This window comes from Notothenia coriiceps, unplaced genomic scaffold, assembly GCF_000735185.1.
Source record: "Notothenia coriiceps isolate Sejong01 unplaced genomic scaffold, NC01 NC01_scaffold00028975, whole genome shotgun sequence".
Classification (NCBI taxonomy): Eukaryota; Metazoa; Chordata; class Actinopteri; order Perciformes; family Nototheniidae; genus Notothenia; species Notothenia coriiceps.
Genome location: NW_011361676.1, coordinates 1 through 18,392, shown reverse-complemented (window position 1 = coordinate 18,392; position 18,392 = coordinate 1). Strand labels below are relative to the sequence as shown.

Below are 18,392 nucleotides of genomic sequence, written 5' to 3'. Positions count from 1 at the left end.
TGTAGAAAATTACTTAGATAAAAAGTAAACGAGGAGAAATAACACAACTGCTTAACATAGCTCACCCACCATGTGGCGCAACGCTGGAGACGACGTGCGTGGTGCAGACAGTCTGTTATCTTGACGCTGTCCGACAGAAAATATCTTTGCTGCCCCACACGGTTGGTTGAAGCTACGGGTCGGTAGTGTTGGGTGAATGCATGGTTCCCACCGATACACTCCGACTTGTAGCCGCAAAACGGATAACATTTGCTTCCATAACGGCGTTTAAGGTTTCATGGTTCGAGCACATTTTTGAAGTAGTACAATCATGGGCGTGGACGTCGAGACAATATCTCCCGGTGATGGTAGGTTGATTTATCCGCTTGGCTGTGCTTTGATGCGGGGGTGGTGGTGGTCTTGGGGCTCTGTAGTTCGCCGGAATGTCTGGTTAAATGTCAACATGCTTTACATAAAATATGAAGTTTAATGTAAAAGCAGGAAAGATAATTAATATGTTAAAAATATTTAGCAAGATACTAACAGTAACGTAGTATTCGGGATATAATTAGGGGTCTGTATACCCCATGTATTCACCATCTCTGACGCCTGCATGACTCCTTTCTATAATTCTCCATACTTAACGGTGCTGCTGTTAAACGAGTGAACTGTGATAAGTATAACCTGCAAGTAATGTAAGCTATCTGAGATTTGGCAGACAGGATAAAGGTTTGATCAGGTGCTAGACATGGAGGACTGTTCCGCAGTTATCTCTCTCTGTCAAACGCACTAATAACCCATTTAGAGGCTTTCGATTGCCCCCTAAAAAAAGAAGCCTCCAGTATTAAGTTTCAAAATGACGATGGGACTAATAACAGATGCATATCTGACTTCAAATGTCTTCAAGCACGAAGAGAGAATGGCATTCCTGCCAGGGACCCTTCACCAGACTTAACCCAGTGATTGTTAATTTTAAAGATAAACCTGAAGTCTACTACGTGTACAGACAAACAATAACACATGTTTCTTTTTCTTCTTTTTGACAGGAAGAACATTTCCAAAGAAGGGCCAGACATGTGTTGTTCATTACATAGGTAACCCTTTCTTTGCGCCTGTCGCCTTGTTGAGAAAATACATTTAATTGTGTGTGACTGTGTGTGTGTTTTAGACAAAACTTTTAGCAAAACACATCTAAGTTTGCAACCTACGTCTCACAGTTACACATTCAAGACATGTATGCACCTGTGTGTCGCCTAAAGTTTCAAAGAAAGGTATGAGCAGACACCACACCCAGGAAACATTAGTTTATTTAGTTTTGTTTGAGAAATTCATGTCTCATTGTGTCAATACCATTTTAGAGACTGTTAAAACTTGCACAATGCATATAAAATAATCTAGTGCATACAAGCAGACACACATACACACAAACGTGAGATTACCCAACAGTAAGGTGGGGCAGTAAAATGCTGAGATACCTCGGAAATACATTTGGGTTATTCAATGCCTCGGGGTTGGCAGACCAGACAACTAGGTCAGACAGAAACTAAATAAAACCTCATTCACAGTCATCAGTCTGTCTGTGTATCAGTGTTATTATGACATGGCTATAAAAATCAAACTTCCTGGCATCGGCTCTATAGTATAGTCTAAGAATAACAGCTTTAATTGTGTGTAAGTATTGTTGTTTTGAATGTTTGTGCATTCGACTTTAGCCAATTCTTGCTACCCCTGAAGCTGGGGATTTTACTGCATGTCAGTCAAAATGGATTCATGTGTATTTCCTAATCGGATACCATTTGTTATTGGACCTGACTCTTTTTATAGTGTTGAGTTGAATAGACAGATATCCTCTTTGTTTGAATAGTGTGTGTCCGCCAACTGTGGATAACAAATGTTGTGTTGACTATTGAGGACAGTGGAAAAAGTAACCAGATTTCCCTTTGGGCCTGATCTCTTCAGAGATAATGTGCAGCCTAGTCTAGACTCTTGTAACAGCTGATAGTCTATCACTGAACCGCAGCCCCTCCCTTTTCGTTGTACTTATTGTGGATCCTTTTTCTCTATTATCACAAACGCATCATACACTTTTTTTTTTATTGTACTTCCTTCCTGAATGGAATAAAACTGGTAAAACTGTCATGTCTGTTACCCAGACTTTTTCCTTTTTCCTTTTCGACTCACAGGATATGCCAATAACCTCTTAGTATCCTGCTAGTTGAAGGCATTTAAATGCATAGTTAAGCCAAAGCAAACACTTTGTCTATGGAACACAAAAGGCGCTATAAATATGTATCAGAAGGGGAAATGCGTTTACAGGTCATAGATTGAAAATAATGTACTAGTGTGTACAGATAGAGCTGTGTGAAAATAAGACCTTATTGTTGAACACGAGCCAGGAAATTAGTTTAAGAATGAGGTTTTGCTAGAGATAATTACAGAATTAACATTGTAATAACAAGTCATTTTAGACTGTATGCAATTGTAAGTAAGTCCCCAATCATTTGACGATGTTTTAAAGAGGTATTTCTCATTTATTTGAATTTCGTCAGAAAAAGTAAACCTACAACACAGATGAAAAAATATCTATTTAGGTAATCCCTTAATAATTGGTATTGTCAATCAGTGTTGTTAAATTATCATGCATTTGTAGAAAAGCTATACTAAACAGGATTTAGGATAACTCACTTTCAGCACTATAACCTGTAGTAGAGACAGACATGACCCCACATTTGTTTTACTTTAAAGTTCAAATAGAAGATCCTATAAAGCTAATAGGGGTTAGCTGTAGATCTGGGACATACGCCTGTCCAATCATCCAGCTGACTATTCGTGCAAAACCCCAGACTGCACCCTGCCTTCTTAGTTTTCCAGACAGCGGAGTTTAGAGGAACAGTAAAGGTAGGTACAGAGTGATTTCCCAATACATAATGGGATTAGAAACCACTCGGTGGCCAGCAATAAACATTAGAGAGACTCATTCTCACAGAGGCGCTCTTACACTCGCTCATTGCCATACCTTTTTGAACCACACTTTCACCTTTGGGATTTTAAACATGTAAACACACATTGCAGAGACACAGATATGTGAGTGACTCCCCCCCACCTTTCAGCTATGGTGAGAGTTGCCCAAATTAGCGCTGAGTGCTCATTGCCGCAAAGCAGGTAAGGGCTTAGCTCGGACAAAAATAATTTGGAGAGCTGCTCCCTCTTTCACAAACATTCTTGTTCCTGTCATGCCTGACTGACTGCCAGTCTGCAGCTCTATCAGCGGTCAATCTTACAGCAGTGTTGCACAGACAAGTGTCTGGTGTGGGTCAAAGATGTGGCCGTAGACAAGTTTATCTGCTTGTTTATAGTATAACTGGCCTTGCTACCGATGTGTACATGTCTAGGAGAGAGGACAAGCTAATGGTTACTTAGTTGCCTGATACATGGACAGAATAAGGGGGCTGTTGGAGGCTGTGAGGTAGATTGGTCGTCGACCAATCGGAAGGTTGGTGGTTCTAATTCCAGCCTCTGCAGACAACAAGTCTATGTTTCCTTGGGCAAGATACTTTACCCTGAGTTGCTCCCAATGGCATGGTCAATGGTGTGTGAATGTCTGTCTATGTTATTCTCCCTGCGCATGTGGCGCCTTCTATGGCAGATGCCTCGGTATGAATGCGTGTGAATGAGTGAATGACTTATATATGTAAAAAGCAGGCTTGCAAAGACTAGAAAATGAGACATAAACACTGTCCATTTACCAGTTTCATTCATGGGTTTGAGTAGCTTTTAGGAGAGGCTTCTGTTCCCTTTTTTTGCACCAGGCTTAGCCATCAATCCTGCCATCACAAGCTCATATCTCTAACTGCTGAAAAGTAATGGAAGCAGACCTGAAATCAGTCAATATGAAAAGAACTTCAGCAGCCTGTGGGTTTCCGTGACCGATGGAGTTTGGCTCTTGGCTACGATGATAAACAGCCTTGCCGCCCTGCACTGACAAGGCGCATGAGCCTTGGTAGCAGCAGGCTTACTGGATATAATGTCATGCCTAAATGTGGACGTTCTTCCTTACCATGTTTGAGCTCCAGACTTACCACGAAACGTGCTGAGACCTAACGGGCCTCGGTGTGTGAGAAATAGATGGAAACTGAAACACGGGGTTGTATGTCAGGAGAAGCCAAACTCTCCTTCCAAGCAAGAATGTTGTGATGAAGTACCATGGGAAGTGTTCAATCCCAACATTGTCAAGTTAAGGCCCTGACACACCGAGCCGATTTCGGCCGTCGATAGATGTCTGGCCGTCGATGAGCGACGAACATGTTGAATTGTGAGGCTGTCAGCAACATAAATCACTCTGATTGGCTGTTCAGCTTAGCGAATCAGTACATGAGAAGCAAAACGGAAGTAAAGAAGGCACACACAGACGGCTATTATTTTTCATTTTCCAGTACCGCGCATGTTTTCGTTCGTTCGTTAAGTCGTTATTTGAAACAGTCTGTGAAACAGTCTGTGATGGACGAGAGTGAAAATGGAACACACGCTATTTGTTGTTTGTATATATCACGCAGTCTGTCTTCCGGTTGCCTCTTTTGAATGACGAATACACACTACCGCCGCTTGCTGGTAAGGAGAGTTATTGCCATTCACGTGCTACTTGGCCGTCGACTGAAGTCTTTGCGATGTGTTCCAGTGCGACTGTTTGGCCAAGATGCAGGAGACGTGAGGCGACACAACAATCGGGTCCGTCGGGACATGTTCTTTGGTGTCAGTTTGGTGTGTCAGGGCCTTTAAGGAAAGCAACAGAAGAGTTCATACAGCTTCTGAATGAAGACAGAATCAGCTTGAACTTTTGCTGAATTGTGGCTTCCAGGAGCCCTGGTGCAGGAACACCACGTCATTCTATATGAAGTTGCCTTTGTGTTTGACCCTTTAACAGCTTGTCTTACGATAGAGGGGAGGCACAATGTCCCTTACAGAATAGATGGGCCAGGGATATGAGGAGAAATAGGACAGTGGTGTTATGGTGCATGAATAATTATCCAGCAAACCCTCCTGGTCCACAGAAGAACCAGGGCACCCTGTAGCTTGTTTAGAATGTACTCATGTTAAACAGGACATTTTAATTTAACTGGGTTTAGTTTGTAATTGTCACACATGGTTATGTACACAGCTATGCGCACACAATTACATTTAGGGCCCTGGAGGCACCTCTCAAAGTAGTAATCCACTCAAAATACTTGGCCCGTTCTTGGACTTGAACCAGTGACCCTCCGGTTGTTTACAATGATTACAGACTGACTGCCTTCATTAACATGTGCAATGATTGGTAAAGCAACTTTTAAACTCATAGAAGTTCCTAAGGATCTGTGCTGCAGCACTGAATTTGCTGTATATCGTCTTTTTGTCTGATTTTATATACACCAAATAACACATAAATCATCTGCCACTTGATATATGAATGAATCATGAACAAGATTGTAATCTTTCGGGCTTGCAGCTGTGAAACTAGAGACATTTAAGTTTGTTGCAGACAGATAGCTTTGCACGCATCTTATTTCATCCGCACCTGGGCCAAGGGGGGTTGTTTTGCTGGCAGGCGTCGTAGACTGGGGGTGAGACAGGATACAGTAAACTTGAGTAAAAATAACCCCACCCCTGTGTGCCACAGATTTGTGCAGGTCCAGCCGGAGCAACCAAGTGAAAGCCTTTCATGAAGAGAGAGTGTGGGAGTCAGCCGCAGGAAGGGAGGGGCTCTGCTTTATTTTTGCAGAGACCCCACCCATGCTAAACTGTCCAAATAGTGATAACGGAGCACTGATACAAATGGGGAACCCCTACTATGTATTCAATTGAGCTGCATGTGTAACTGCCGCAAAAACAATGTGTAGGGCTCTCCAAATGTGACATACCCTTTAAGTTGCATACAATACTACGCTTTAAAAAAGAATACTAGTTTGCCATTATGGGTAGTTGCTGCAAAGTTCTTAAACATAGGTTAGCTAGCTCACATGTCATACATTACAATGAGTCATGGGTTTTAGTTTTTTTATGAAAAGGGTGAAATATATTTGCTTAAGTTATTATATTTTGGTTCAAATTAATGTTTATTTTGAGACAAAACAAAAAACAATTGTTCAAATAATAATCCCCCCCCCTGTTGAAGACCCATGCATTACACAATGGATTACCATTCTCCTGTGTATTTGTTTTCACATGAAAAAATTAGCAGGTGGTGTTTTCTCCTTTGTTGAGCTTTTCTTTCTCAAACTGGTTTAAGCCAGTTGCCACTGTGCTGCTGTAAACCCTGTTGCTGCCTCCTCCAATACAGTTGGTTTACAGTTTTCAACAGTAGCCACTCTTTTTAGTATATACATGGAGAAGATTTCACCAGTAGTGTTAAGATATCTCACTTTAACACCATCAGTTTCTAAGCAGACCCCCCAGCTAACCAGGATAATTAATTGTGCAACTGCTAGGATGTAATTCCTCAGTGGCTTCCCAACTGTGAACATTGCCAATAAGAGTTTTCTTCCAAGTTGCATCGACCACTTCCAGAAACTGAACCTTCTTTTCTGCAGTTGATGAAAGATGGTTTTGCCTCTCTGCAACTCGGGTGCCCGAGCCCACCACACCGATGTCTGGGCTACCGTGTTTCTTGGAAATGATGGACCTATTAAGCTTAGGGGGAATGAAAGGGGAGAAGTAAAGTACATACTTTCATATAATGAGATGACTTCAGTTAACGCACAACATTAAATGCCAAGTATTCACACTTGCTGAATTACGGCAGGGACAGATAAATCAAAGGACTATCCCAGAGCGAAATCTCCAAAACGCAAGTGGGTGATCTGGACAGTTTTTGCATGACGCCACTTTGACTCCGGTTGCGTGACTTGTTTTAAATGTAATTAATTAGATTAGACTGTATTCCCCCAGGCAGTTACTGTAGGCATAATATAGGATGTTGCCAAACTATCATATATTTGTCTTTTTACATGTATGTAAAATGATTTTTTTATTTTGGTTCTTGGTGTATCACATAATGTTGAAATATTGCTTCATGTGGGAACAGTGGAGTTTTATTTATTTTTCATTAATAATTAAATATGCCGAACTCGAACACTGTTTGCCTACAGTTGCTTGTTCCACCAAGATAGTTGTCCACAGAAATGAATAGACTGCCTTGTTGATGTGGTCAGTAAGTTCACTTGAGGTGTCAGTAAGACAGCCTTACTTCCATTGGCAGCTTGGATTCCCTCAAGGGAGAGTGGCTAAGGGGAGTCAACAGGGCATGTTAAAATGCCTGATGAAGTGGGGCCTGTGCCTTTAGCAGTGTGTAATGGCTCCAATGTTATTATCATGTCTGAACAAACGGTGGGGCAGTGCTCTGAAGTAGCGGAGTCCTGCACCACTCCGCCTTTCTTACCCTTTTCTCCCTGCAGTCTGAATACAGGCAAGCCATGGCCTAGTTAACTTTAAAAATAATCTGCTAAACCAGGCCAATGCTTCCTGATTCATATTCCCTTTGTCCATTTGCGTAATTGAAACAGACCCAAGATCCTGATAAGAAGCCCCGACAGAATAATTTCTCAGACCGGAGCCAGAGTCACTTTATTTCTTCAATCTTAAAATGCCTTTTCCAAAACATTAGCTACTGAGGAAAGGGCGTGCATTAATCTTTCATCCCACTGTGATAAGAAACGATAATGAATTAAAGTTAGGAACAGTACCATTAGTCATGAGAATATTTAACTATGCAGATGTGTGCTTTGTTTTGTTTATTTTGCATCAGATAACCAACATGCGTAGTTTCTTAACCACATGCTTCACTTCTCTCTTTGGCAGGTATGCTGCAGAATGGGAAGAAGTTTGACTCTTCTCGAGACAGGAACAAGTCTTTTAAATTCAAGATTGGTCGGACTGAGGTCATAAAGGGCTGGGAGGAAGGAGTAGCACAGGTAAGAGCAGAAATTTAAAACCCACAAAAAACGAGTTATATTGTAAGGCTTTTACTTAGATCTGTGATGTTTAAAGGAATCATAACAACCAGTTTGTTACTGAGCTTATTCTTTTCCAACCTGTATTGTTCTGTGAGAATAAAGAAAAGGAGACATCTGAGACGTGAGTGTCAATCTGCCATCCAGCATCATTTTAAAGTGATACTCCTCCCAAATCAAAAATGTGATACAAACTTTGACACCTAGCAAGTTTTCAAAGGTACTGCTTTAGTATCACTTTAAACTATCAAAGTTAATCCTTTTCTCAATGTCAGAGTTTCCTTGCATATTGTCATTCATCAGAGATGAAATGTCTAGTGAATTTTTTCAATTACTACTGCAAATGTTTCAAATGTTTGACGTAGGATTTTCCCTGAGGAACTGTTAAAACAAACAAATAAAGACAATGTTAGCTGTGCTCATTTTTCATCACTAGCAGATTTAATGTCACTGTTTTTTGAATAAGTTAACATGCTAAAAAACAAAAGAAGGCAAGTGTGAGTAGGGCTTTAAAACAGCATCACAAAGTAATCAGCAGAATGCAGGGTAATTGTTCCCTTTTTGTTTCTTATCATCAGATGAGCCTGGGTCAGAGGGCCAAAATCACCTGCACACCAGATATGGCTTATGGAACCACAGGCCACCCCGGGGTCATCCCACCGAACGCCACACTTATATTCGACGTGGAACTGCTCAAGCTGGAGTGATGCCCGAGGTTTAATACAAATTTGGAGCTTAATGAGGCTGCATTCGCCACAACCTGCTTCCACAGGGAGACCATACTCGGCTGCTGCCTCCCAAAATCCACTTACTCTTCTTTTAAATTTACAGTCTTCTTTAGTTCAATATTTATATGTTTTTACTGCTTCTTTGTTATTGCAATTCTGTCATAATAGATAGAACATTCTAAGCATGCAAGACTTTTACACACACACCACAGCCACAGGTAGGTTTTTGTTTGTTAGTCCGATATGCTATTTTGTTTCATTTCAATTTCAAGTTGTACATTTCGTTGAACCCATGAAGAAATCAGTCATCTGATTAAAAAGCACTACTTTGCAATCAAAACATATACTGCCTTACAGTTTCATCAACAGAGGATAATAATGTTGAAAATAAATACCTTCTGCTCTTTATCTTAACTGGGCATTATATACCACTGTCTGCATTGCCACTTTGATAAAGGTTTGTCCTGCTGAAAGCTCTGAATGATGCTATGTGTAGTATATTTGATATCCCTCATAAACATTGACTGCAACCACTCCCTATCCAACACTTTACAGAACTCTATGAGATCCGTTGCTAATATGACAATTTACCGACCAACTCTTGAATAAAAATGGCATGTATTGTGTTGAGAAGTATTTGTCCTGTGTGTGATTTATGAGCGAGTGATGATAAAAACATTGAATAAATGAATAAAATAACATGTTTGACAGAGGCTGCTGCAGCAACATTGCCACCTAATGCCAGATGTTATGAAAATGTACCAGTAAATCACAGTCTGAGTTGTTTATAGTGCTAATAATGAAGTATATTGTGTGAATGATAGTAGTATCTAAACACATCAACGTTATAAAATATAAAACAATACATTGGTTGCAATATACTTCAAACAGCTGACATTGCATATCTCTACGACATTCAACTATCTTGGATGTATTATTTACTTCCGGTGTCGCAGTTCAAAGTTGTCAGATAGAACGTAGCACCCCATTGGCTGACTGGCTGTTAATCTTGTTAAACTCCATTGGATAGACGAACACACGTCTTAGGTCTTTCTGAAAAAGCACAACAGACGGCAAGGTCAGCAAATGCTCTTAAAATATGTAAAAATGTGTGCTAATAAATATAGTTACGTGCTTAAAAAATGTCTTATGTGAGCGGACATCCATTTGGTTCCATAGATGAATGCTACTAGTTCAAGCTAACATCCATGCTCATGTTGTGCGCAGCAGTCCAGGTGTAGCTTACTTAACGTTATGTCAGCAATAACATTGCAAGTTGTGCCTTTGTACTAGTCATTTAAATATGTGTTATATTATTGCATAGAGATTTATTCATCCTTTGACTTTTTAACATCTGTAAAATATGATGTCATAGTTAGGCTAGTTGACAATACTAAACTAGTAAATGTGTTAGCTTTCAAATGATACAACAATGTCCTCTGTCAAGTGTCGATATCACGTTTATACATGCCTTACCATGTACTAAATATAAGTGACTGACAAGAAAAGCAGTAAAGGTAACTTCTGTGTTAGAGTATGCTATGTTAATGTTTAACCTCAGTCTATATAAGTTTCCACCAAAACAATAAGCCACTGCGAGTCAGTATAGAGATGCCACTCAATTGATTGAAATGGAAGGGTTTCCACCCTAAGCTATTACCTCTAGTCTTATTGTACAGACTCACAAGCAGCAGTTACCCTTAGAATCGCACAAAGATATCGTGATTGTCACGTCATGCCTTTGGACCACAGTGGGAGAACTTTAATGTACTGTTTGAAGGTTGTGTGCTCCTAAAATAGATATTCACATACTGTATCACTTGAAGTTCCCTAAAAAGCATTATTTATTGTTTTATTTGATACATTATAGAACATATTATTATTATTATTATTATTATTATTAAGACAAAACAACTGTTAAAAACATTATCACTGTAATATGATGGTGCAGGGTTTATTATAACCATGCTGCAGTTGTAGAGCAAACACATTTGCCCTATAACCCAGAAAATATCATATTTTGGAGCTAAGCAACATTAAAATGGCACAGTTGTAAATGATTAGTAACACTATCACCATAGAAGCTGCAATAGGATGCATTTATAAGTCAATGTGTGTTGGCATCACTTACTCAAGCCCCAAACCGTGCAACCTCTACAAGTGTTTTCACCTTCATATCGGTTCCTCTTTGTCTTTCTCAGGTGTTCCATGTGCATCTAATTGTGTCCACAGTAAGCATGCTGACTGCACAGAGAGCCTGTGCAGCGATGGCTGCCCGGCGCCTGGTTAGAGCTTCAGTCTCCTCAGCACACACACGCACCTCTCTGATCCACACTTCCCGACCGCGCCAGGACCAGGATGAGCTGCATGCTGAATGGGCCAGTCTGGCTAAGAAACAGCTGAAGGGGAAGAACCCGGAGGACCTTATGTGGCGCACGCCTGAGGGGCTCAACATCAAGCCTGTGTACACCAAAGCAGACTCAACTGACAGGCCAGATGAATTGCCAGGAGTTTTCCCCTACACTAGGGGGCCCTATCCTACAATGTACACCTCCAGACCTTGGACTATCAGGCAGTATGCTGGATTTAGCACAGTGGAAGAGAGCAACAAGTTTTATAGAGATAACATTAAAGGTAAGTGTGTCGCCTTGAACTTTTTTTATCCTTTATTGGCAGTATTAGTCTTCTGTCAATGAATGCACAATTGTGGACATCATGTTCCTGTAACACATTTGGACTCAACATATGAAGCTGTTACATGTTCCTAGGACCTTGCTGTTTATTTATTCATTGAGTTGTTAGGTGATACACAAACATCAATTGAAGAAGATGTAAAGCATAAAACGACATGCAGATTTTTACGTATGGGTGTGTGCAGAAACTGCTTGAGGAGATTTAACCTTCTAGAGGGTCGTCAAGGGTCAACCATATAACACATTTTATATTTAAATCTACACTCATTAAGATACACTGGAAAATAACCCAAAGGGAAAGTAGAGGTCATTTTTTGCTGGTTCATCCTTTACGGCCCGTCCACACAGCGCGGGGGGGGCGGAAACTCGACCAACAACCAATCACATGAATCTCCCTCACCGGACACACAAGCACGCGGTTTGATTGGCTAGAGATTGTACTGGCATATGATTCGATTGGCTAACGCTTTCGCCGAAGCTTCAAAAGTTGAACATTGTTCAACTTTTGCAGCGAGCAGCGCTTTTGAAGCTACGCTTCGCTCCCACAATGCAGTTCGGCAAAGCGTGACGTCACCCCATTCAAAGTGAATGGGCAGAAGCGTTGAAGCGGCAACGCACACCGCCATGTGTAGGGGCCTTAAATCCCTCCCACCACCTATTTGAGCAAGGGTTGAAAGTCAGTTCATCCTCCTCACCATTTCACCGCCAGTAGTTTGTTATTGTGTCTGCCAAATCATGAAATTCTTTGTAGACACTTAAAAAAACGAGCCGCACTGTGCCAAACAGTAAAAATATGGCTATGTTACCTAAATCCCCTTTTAAATTAAGTAATGCCTTCTTCAAATAGACCCCTCTGTTTCACATGTGGCTAATTTCCTTCCCTTTTTTTGCTTTGTCCTGGTTAGATGTTTCCACGAGCTCCATTCTAATGACTCGTTTGTTTTTCTGTATCGTCCATTTCCCCTAATTAGACCCTAATTAGGGCGCTCAAAAAATAATCAATAATTTTTAAATCGCGAATACGATTATGGCTTTCAACGATTACGAAAACAACGCAATCTAAATAAAACGATTATTTTTTTTTTATTATTATTACTTTTTTTTTTTCTTTTTTTTTGGGGTTTTTCAGTTGAATTATACTTAAAGTTCAGGGTAATCAACTGTTAAAAACCTACTGTTCAAACGTTTTTTCTCCAATAAATGGATGTTTTCAAAGTCAATGAATAATCGCATTTAATAATTGCAATTACAATTATTGACCCAAATAATCGAGATTATGATTTTTGCCATAATCAAGCAGCCCTAACCCTAATCAACTTCTGCTCTTTTATTTCAGCTGGTCAGCAGGGTCTTTCCGTGGCATTTGACCTCCCGACGCACCGCGGCTATGACTCCGACAACCCACGAGTCCACGGAGATGTTGGCATGGCCGGAGTTGCTATAGACACAGTGGAAGACATGAAGATGCTCTTTGATGGAATTCCACTGGAGAAGATGTCTGTTTCAATGACAATGAATGGAGCCGTTATACCTGTGTTGGCGATGTTTATCGTGACCGGAGAGGAGCAAGGCGTGTCCAAAGCAAAACTTACTGGCACGATTCAAAATGATATTTTGAAGGAGTTTATGGTACGCAACACCTATATTTTCCCCCCAGAGCCTTCCATGCATGCCATCGCAGACATCTTCGCTTACACATCCGAGGTAGGTACAATTTAAGAAGTGTTACTTAAGTACTTGGGTAATCTGCTTGTCAGGTGGTCATCATATTGGGAGTTTAACTGATTTCAATGACTTAAATGTTCTCAGAACATGCCCAAATTCAACTCCATATCCATCAGTGGCTACCATCTTCAAGAAGCTGGAGCTGACGCCATCCTGGAAGTAGCCTACACCATCGCTAACGGCCTGGAGTACTGCCGCACTGGTCTGAAAGCGGGCCTAACCATCGATGAGTTCGCCCCCAGGTACACCAATATTTACTTTACTTTTAGATTTTCTTTAAAAAAGCACAAGGGATGCATATGTGCCAACCGGACAAAAAAAAGACAAGATTACATTTAAAAGAGATGGATCCTTCTTTGAAATTAACAGTGAATCTACATTTCTTTGGAAATAAAAATTGAGGATTTAAAAAAAATCCCCTTACAAGCATCAAAATGTACACAGTGGCATTTTGAATCTACGTTTAGACCAGGGGTTCCCAAAGTGGGGGTCGCGAGACCCCGAGTGGGGGTCGCGAGATGATTACAAAAAAAAAAGGAAAATTAAAAAAAAAAAGGAAAATTAAAAAAAAATTGATAATTTTTTTTTAGATATATATTTTTTTTTCTTTGACAGTCCACTAGCACAGTGTTTCTCAAACTTTTTCTTTTTTTTTTCTGAAATTAATTCACTAGCTACTTCCGACCCATGGGACCTTATTTCGGAAAATTATGTATTGAAGTCAATGGGGAGAGAAAGATTATCTTTCGATCCCGTTTGAATTGTGCCACGAATTACACATATGATGTTTGTCAATCTTAAAAATTAATTTCCATGTCCAGAAAGTCACAGTTTGTCGTAAAGCTGTTGAAATATAAGACTATGAAAATATGCAACTGGAAAGACTACAAATCCCAGAATCCCGTTCCCGCATGCTGGCTCTTATGAACCGACTAACTCCCCTTCTGTGTATGTACAGCTCTCGACATGCCCAGACTTGTAGTGATTTTCACCTCTTTTAATACTTTTCGCCTCATTCTGAAAGAAAGAAGTGAAATGTGCCAACGTGACGGCCGTCTTGGTGTGTGGTGCGAGACGGGAGATGTAGTTCATTGAGCGGTTTCACACAAAAAAAAGTGTTACCTCACATTTTTACGACACATTTATTTTTTTTACTTGCAAAATTTTCTTTTAAATTGACAAACATCATATTTGTAATTCGTGGCACAATTCAAACGGGATCGAAAGATAATCTTTCTCTCGCCATTGACTTCAATACATACTTTTTCCGAAATAAGGTCCCATGGAGCTAAATTATGCTGGAAACTGCATCAATTGAAATACTAAAAAGCAAGCTAACACTCCAGAGAAACAAGATGTCAGCCGTAACACCTTCCTCCAAAGTGTGACTGAGCTCTTAGCACCATGAAAAGTGTGTTACTTGTTGAAATTGACAGGGATTGCATCCACTTTACACTTATTCCCTTTAAACAGGAGCTTTTGCCGCCACTCAATAAATACCCAGTTCAGTATTTCCCCTCAGCTAGAAAAACTCAATGTCCTTTTAATGACACCACTCCTAAATACCAAAACACTTAGCCCTGCTATCCATGATTTGTATTTTTTTATTCAATTGATATTGATGCTATGCATGTTTGATTATTGCATAACATCTAAGCATGCGAGCCACATTTGAATGGCAAACCAAATATGATCGTCTTTATTTATTTAACCACCAGAGGGAAAAGCTGTTGGTAAAATCAAACGGTACTGGGGTAATGTATACAAGAACTTACCATTAAACCCAAACACAGTGTGTGATACAGATACAATATAATATAATATTGTATCTAAGGAAATAGAATAAAGTCAGGTCAAGCCCTTTGTCCAAAATGTTTGCCGTAATTTGCTACTCTTCTCTTCACGGATAGAAAAAAGCTAATCAATTATTTCCCCACTGTTATCCATGGTTCATGCTTTATATGATTCTGATTGAATCCGTAGAATTTCTATCCACTTCAAACTAAATTATCTGTAATTTGGAGCTGATGTAGACAATAATACTCTTTTCAGTCAACATCCCTGCCCTCTGTCCAGTTCTTGTTCCTAGCTTTGAACTTCCATTATTTCCTGTTCGTGTTCCAATTACTGAGATAATGGTAGAGGACCGTGTGCATGCAATTCTCAGGAACGTTTCTGATGGGCCAGTCTCGCCTTACCTTTCTCCACGTAATGACTTCAGAGACGAGGTTCACAGGCAGCCACTGCGAGTCAGTATAGAGATGCCACTAAATTGATTGAAATGGAAGGATTTCCACCCTAAGCTATTACCTCTCATTGTACAGACTCACAAGCAGCAGTTACCCTTAGAATCGCACAAAGATATCGTGATTGTCACGTCATGCTTTTGGACCACAGTGGGAGAACTTTAATGAACTGTTTGAAGGTTGTGTGCTCCTAAAATAGATATTCACATAATGTATCACTTGAAGTTCCCTAAAAAGCATTATTTATTGTTTTATTTGATACATTATAAAACATATTATTAAGACAATTATACAGATTATTCGTCATGATCCATTCCATTTTGACTGTGCATTTACTTTGCTCTGGTTGATGCCCATTTTCATTAAATTACTCATCTGACATTGACTTTCCTATTCACACTTGTGAAGTAGTAGACTCTTTGTCTAGATCGGCTCCAATATATTTAGGTGTTTCTGCCTATCTTTTGATAACAATGTTTAGCTACTAAACAGCTGACTAAAATGATCTAATGTGTGCTAATTCCTCGAGTAGAATGTCTACTCCCAGCTGTTAAGACTGGGATGCAGTCCATGGGGTTGGACATATCTACACAGGGAAGCAATCGTCTTTCACAGAATCCACTATGTTGCACTGTCATGTTTCCACAGCAGCTGCGAACAGACAAACCAAACATGGCTATAAAAAGGGCCAAACCTGTATTTTATGTTGCCTTACCTTGGATTTATTTGGTTCCATCTGCTTTTTGTAATAGTTATCATCGAATGAAGCATATCTATTTTTGGTTGCTAGGATTCTGGCATAGATATAAAGCCTAATGAAACAAAAAGCTTAATACTTTAAGTACTCTAATTCTGGCGGGTCTATTTCATGCTGTGTTGCGCCCAAAAGAAAAACTGGTTTTCTTTGCTGTAGAGAATTTCTCGGGAATATATTTATTTATTTTTACTGTGTGTGTGTGTGTGTGTGGCCAGGTTGTCTTTCTTCTGGGGTATTGGAATGAATTTCTACATGGAAATCGCCAAGCTGAGGGCAGGCAGGAAGTTGTGGGCCACGCTCATTAAAGAGAACTTCCAGCCCAAGAATACCAAATCTCTGCTCCTCCGCACACATTGCCAGACCTCAGGCTGGTCCCTCACTGAACAAGTAAGTATACGTGAAAATGTCCAACTCAATCATAGCAAAAATGAAGAAAAGGAAATGAAGAACTTTCCCATGTACGGATTCCCTTTCAGGATCCGTACAACAATGTGGTCCGTACGGTGATTGAGGCCATGGCGGCTGTATTTGGTGGGACCCAGTCCCTCCATACCAACTCATTCGATGAAGCTCTGGGACTGCCCACAGTAAAGAGCGCTCGCATTGCCAGGAACACTCAGATCATCATCCAGGAAGAGTCGGGCATCCCCAAAGTCGCCGATCCTTGGGGGGGCTCGCACATGATGGAGTCTCTCACGGATGACGTCTATAACACAGCCTTAAAGGTTTGTCATGGCGAAATATGGAAAATATTTAACTCTTTTCTGTTTCCTGTTGAAAACCCAAGCGTTATATACACCTAATGACTAAATTAGAAGTAATCCATCATCATTGAGTCACCCTTTTAACAAGCTGTGTTTTCCTTTGTACAGTTCATTCAAGAAATTGAAGAGGTGGGAGGCATGGCCAAAGCTGTGGCAGAGGGCATTCCAAAACTTCGTATTGAGGAATGTGCCGCTCGCAGACAGGCCCGCATTGACTCAGGTACTGTATGATTACATCATAAGCTGATTGCCTTTAACATTTTTTTAATCTTTCATATTTTTCCTCAGAATGGAGTTCATAATGTGCTCTACCTCTTAACTTCAGAGCTGCAATGACATTTCAAATGGTGATTTCTTTCTTTCTTTTGGAAAAAGATAGAAATCTATTAACTTATTCTTGATCTTGTTTGTCTTCTTTTTTTTTTAAATATTTGTATTCACATGAAAAAAGTGTAACAGTGCATTACAGCAATTAAGGCATTTTCATTTTTTCCCCCAAAAGAACCCTTACTCATTTTCCCTCAACCTCTAACCAGGGACCTGAGTCTAAGGCCTAGGGGCCGTCACAACGTGCAGTGAGGTTCATGGCTGGTGAGGCACTGGCTCTGACTCTTCAGGTTTACAAATATTATATTTTGACCTAAATCAAAATGTAATATTATTTTCAAAAGCTTTTTTTGTCTGATATTAAACAGACAGTTCAACAAAAGGATACCCAAAAAAATGTAATTTTATCATTTAAATATTCACTTCTTCTCTCTTAGTAAGATCCCATTTTCAATAAAATTGCGGTCTTACCTTGACTTGAAGATGAAGTCCATTTGCCTATCCCTCTGGACAAAAATCTCTATTACTTTTTTGTAAAAGTCCTCATTATCTTCTTGTAGTTTCAAAAGTCTATCATAAATCTAATCGATAGATTTATGATTAGAAAATTATAAAAGTATGGTAGACATGTGGATATTATCCGGCTGAAAAAAACGTGCATTTATCTAACAGGTAAGTTCCCCACAGATCTTATTTCGAGCTATTTTCTAAAATCCTATGGAGAAATGTCATTGTTTTTTTGTTGAGGGAAGCCATGCGCAGCTTACTTCCGGGTTATAGGACGCGTCACTGCACCTCTCTCATCTCCTCTTCACACACCACACTTTTCGCGGCACACGTACTTACAGCCAATCAGCTCTGAATTATGTGAGATGACATATGGTGGGGATGGCAGCTCAGTGCCCCTATGGTCATTATTTTTTTGCCACACACATTAAATAGGAAAATATTCTGAGCATGCGCAGTGTAGTTTTTACAGTCACCGTTCACTTAGACAGTGAGAGGGAGGGGCATGATCGGGTTTTGTCCCACATGGCTCTAAACAGCTGAATAGGCGCACACTGTAGACACTAGAAGAACACAGACTAAAACAGCAATGTACAGACGAATCAGATGATTAAACATGATCTTAAAATATATTTTATATATTTTTTAATTTATTTTTTGCATTTTTTTGTAATCATTATTTGT

General features: G+C 40.0%; 2 protein-coding genes across 3 annotated transcripts; both read left to right on the top strand.

Moving 5' to 3' along the window:
• The first annotated feature begins 87 nt into the window (after positions 1–87).
• On the top strand, positions 88–9,322 carry fkbp1b (FKBP prolyl isomerase 1B). The gene is made up of 4 exons (XM_010786287.1): positions 88–347; positions 1,026–1,073; positions 7,810–7,922; positions 8,540–9,322. Exons 1-4 carry the CDS (start codon positions 311–313, stop codon positions 8,666–8,668), a joined length of 327 nt encoding a protein of 108 aa, XP_010784589.1. The 5' UTR covers positions 88–310; the 3' UTR covers positions 8,669–9,322.
• Positions 9,323–9,669: 347 nt separating this feature from the next.
• mmut (methylmalonyl CoA mutase) lies at positions 9,670–17,120 on the top strand. 2 transcript variants are annotated; one of them, XM_010786285.1, is made up of 7 exons: positions 9,670–9,767; positions 10,891–11,323; positions 12,719–13,086; positions 13,192–13,349; positions 16,326–16,497; positions 16,587–16,835; positions 16,983–17,120. In XM_010786285.1, exons 2-7 carry the CDS (start codon positions 10,927–10,929, stop codon positions 17,103–17,105), a joined length of 1,467 nt encoding a protein of 488 aa, XP_010784587.1. In that variant the 5' UTR covers positions 9,670–9,767; positions 10,891–10,926; the 3' UTR covers positions 17,106–17,120. The 2 variants fall into 2 exon arrangements, with proteins under 2 accessions (XP_010784587.1, XP_010784588.1); XM_010786286.1 differs by having other exon boundaries at positions 9,685–9,767; positions 10,922–11,323.
• Positions 17,121–18,392: the final 1,272 nt, after the last annotated feature.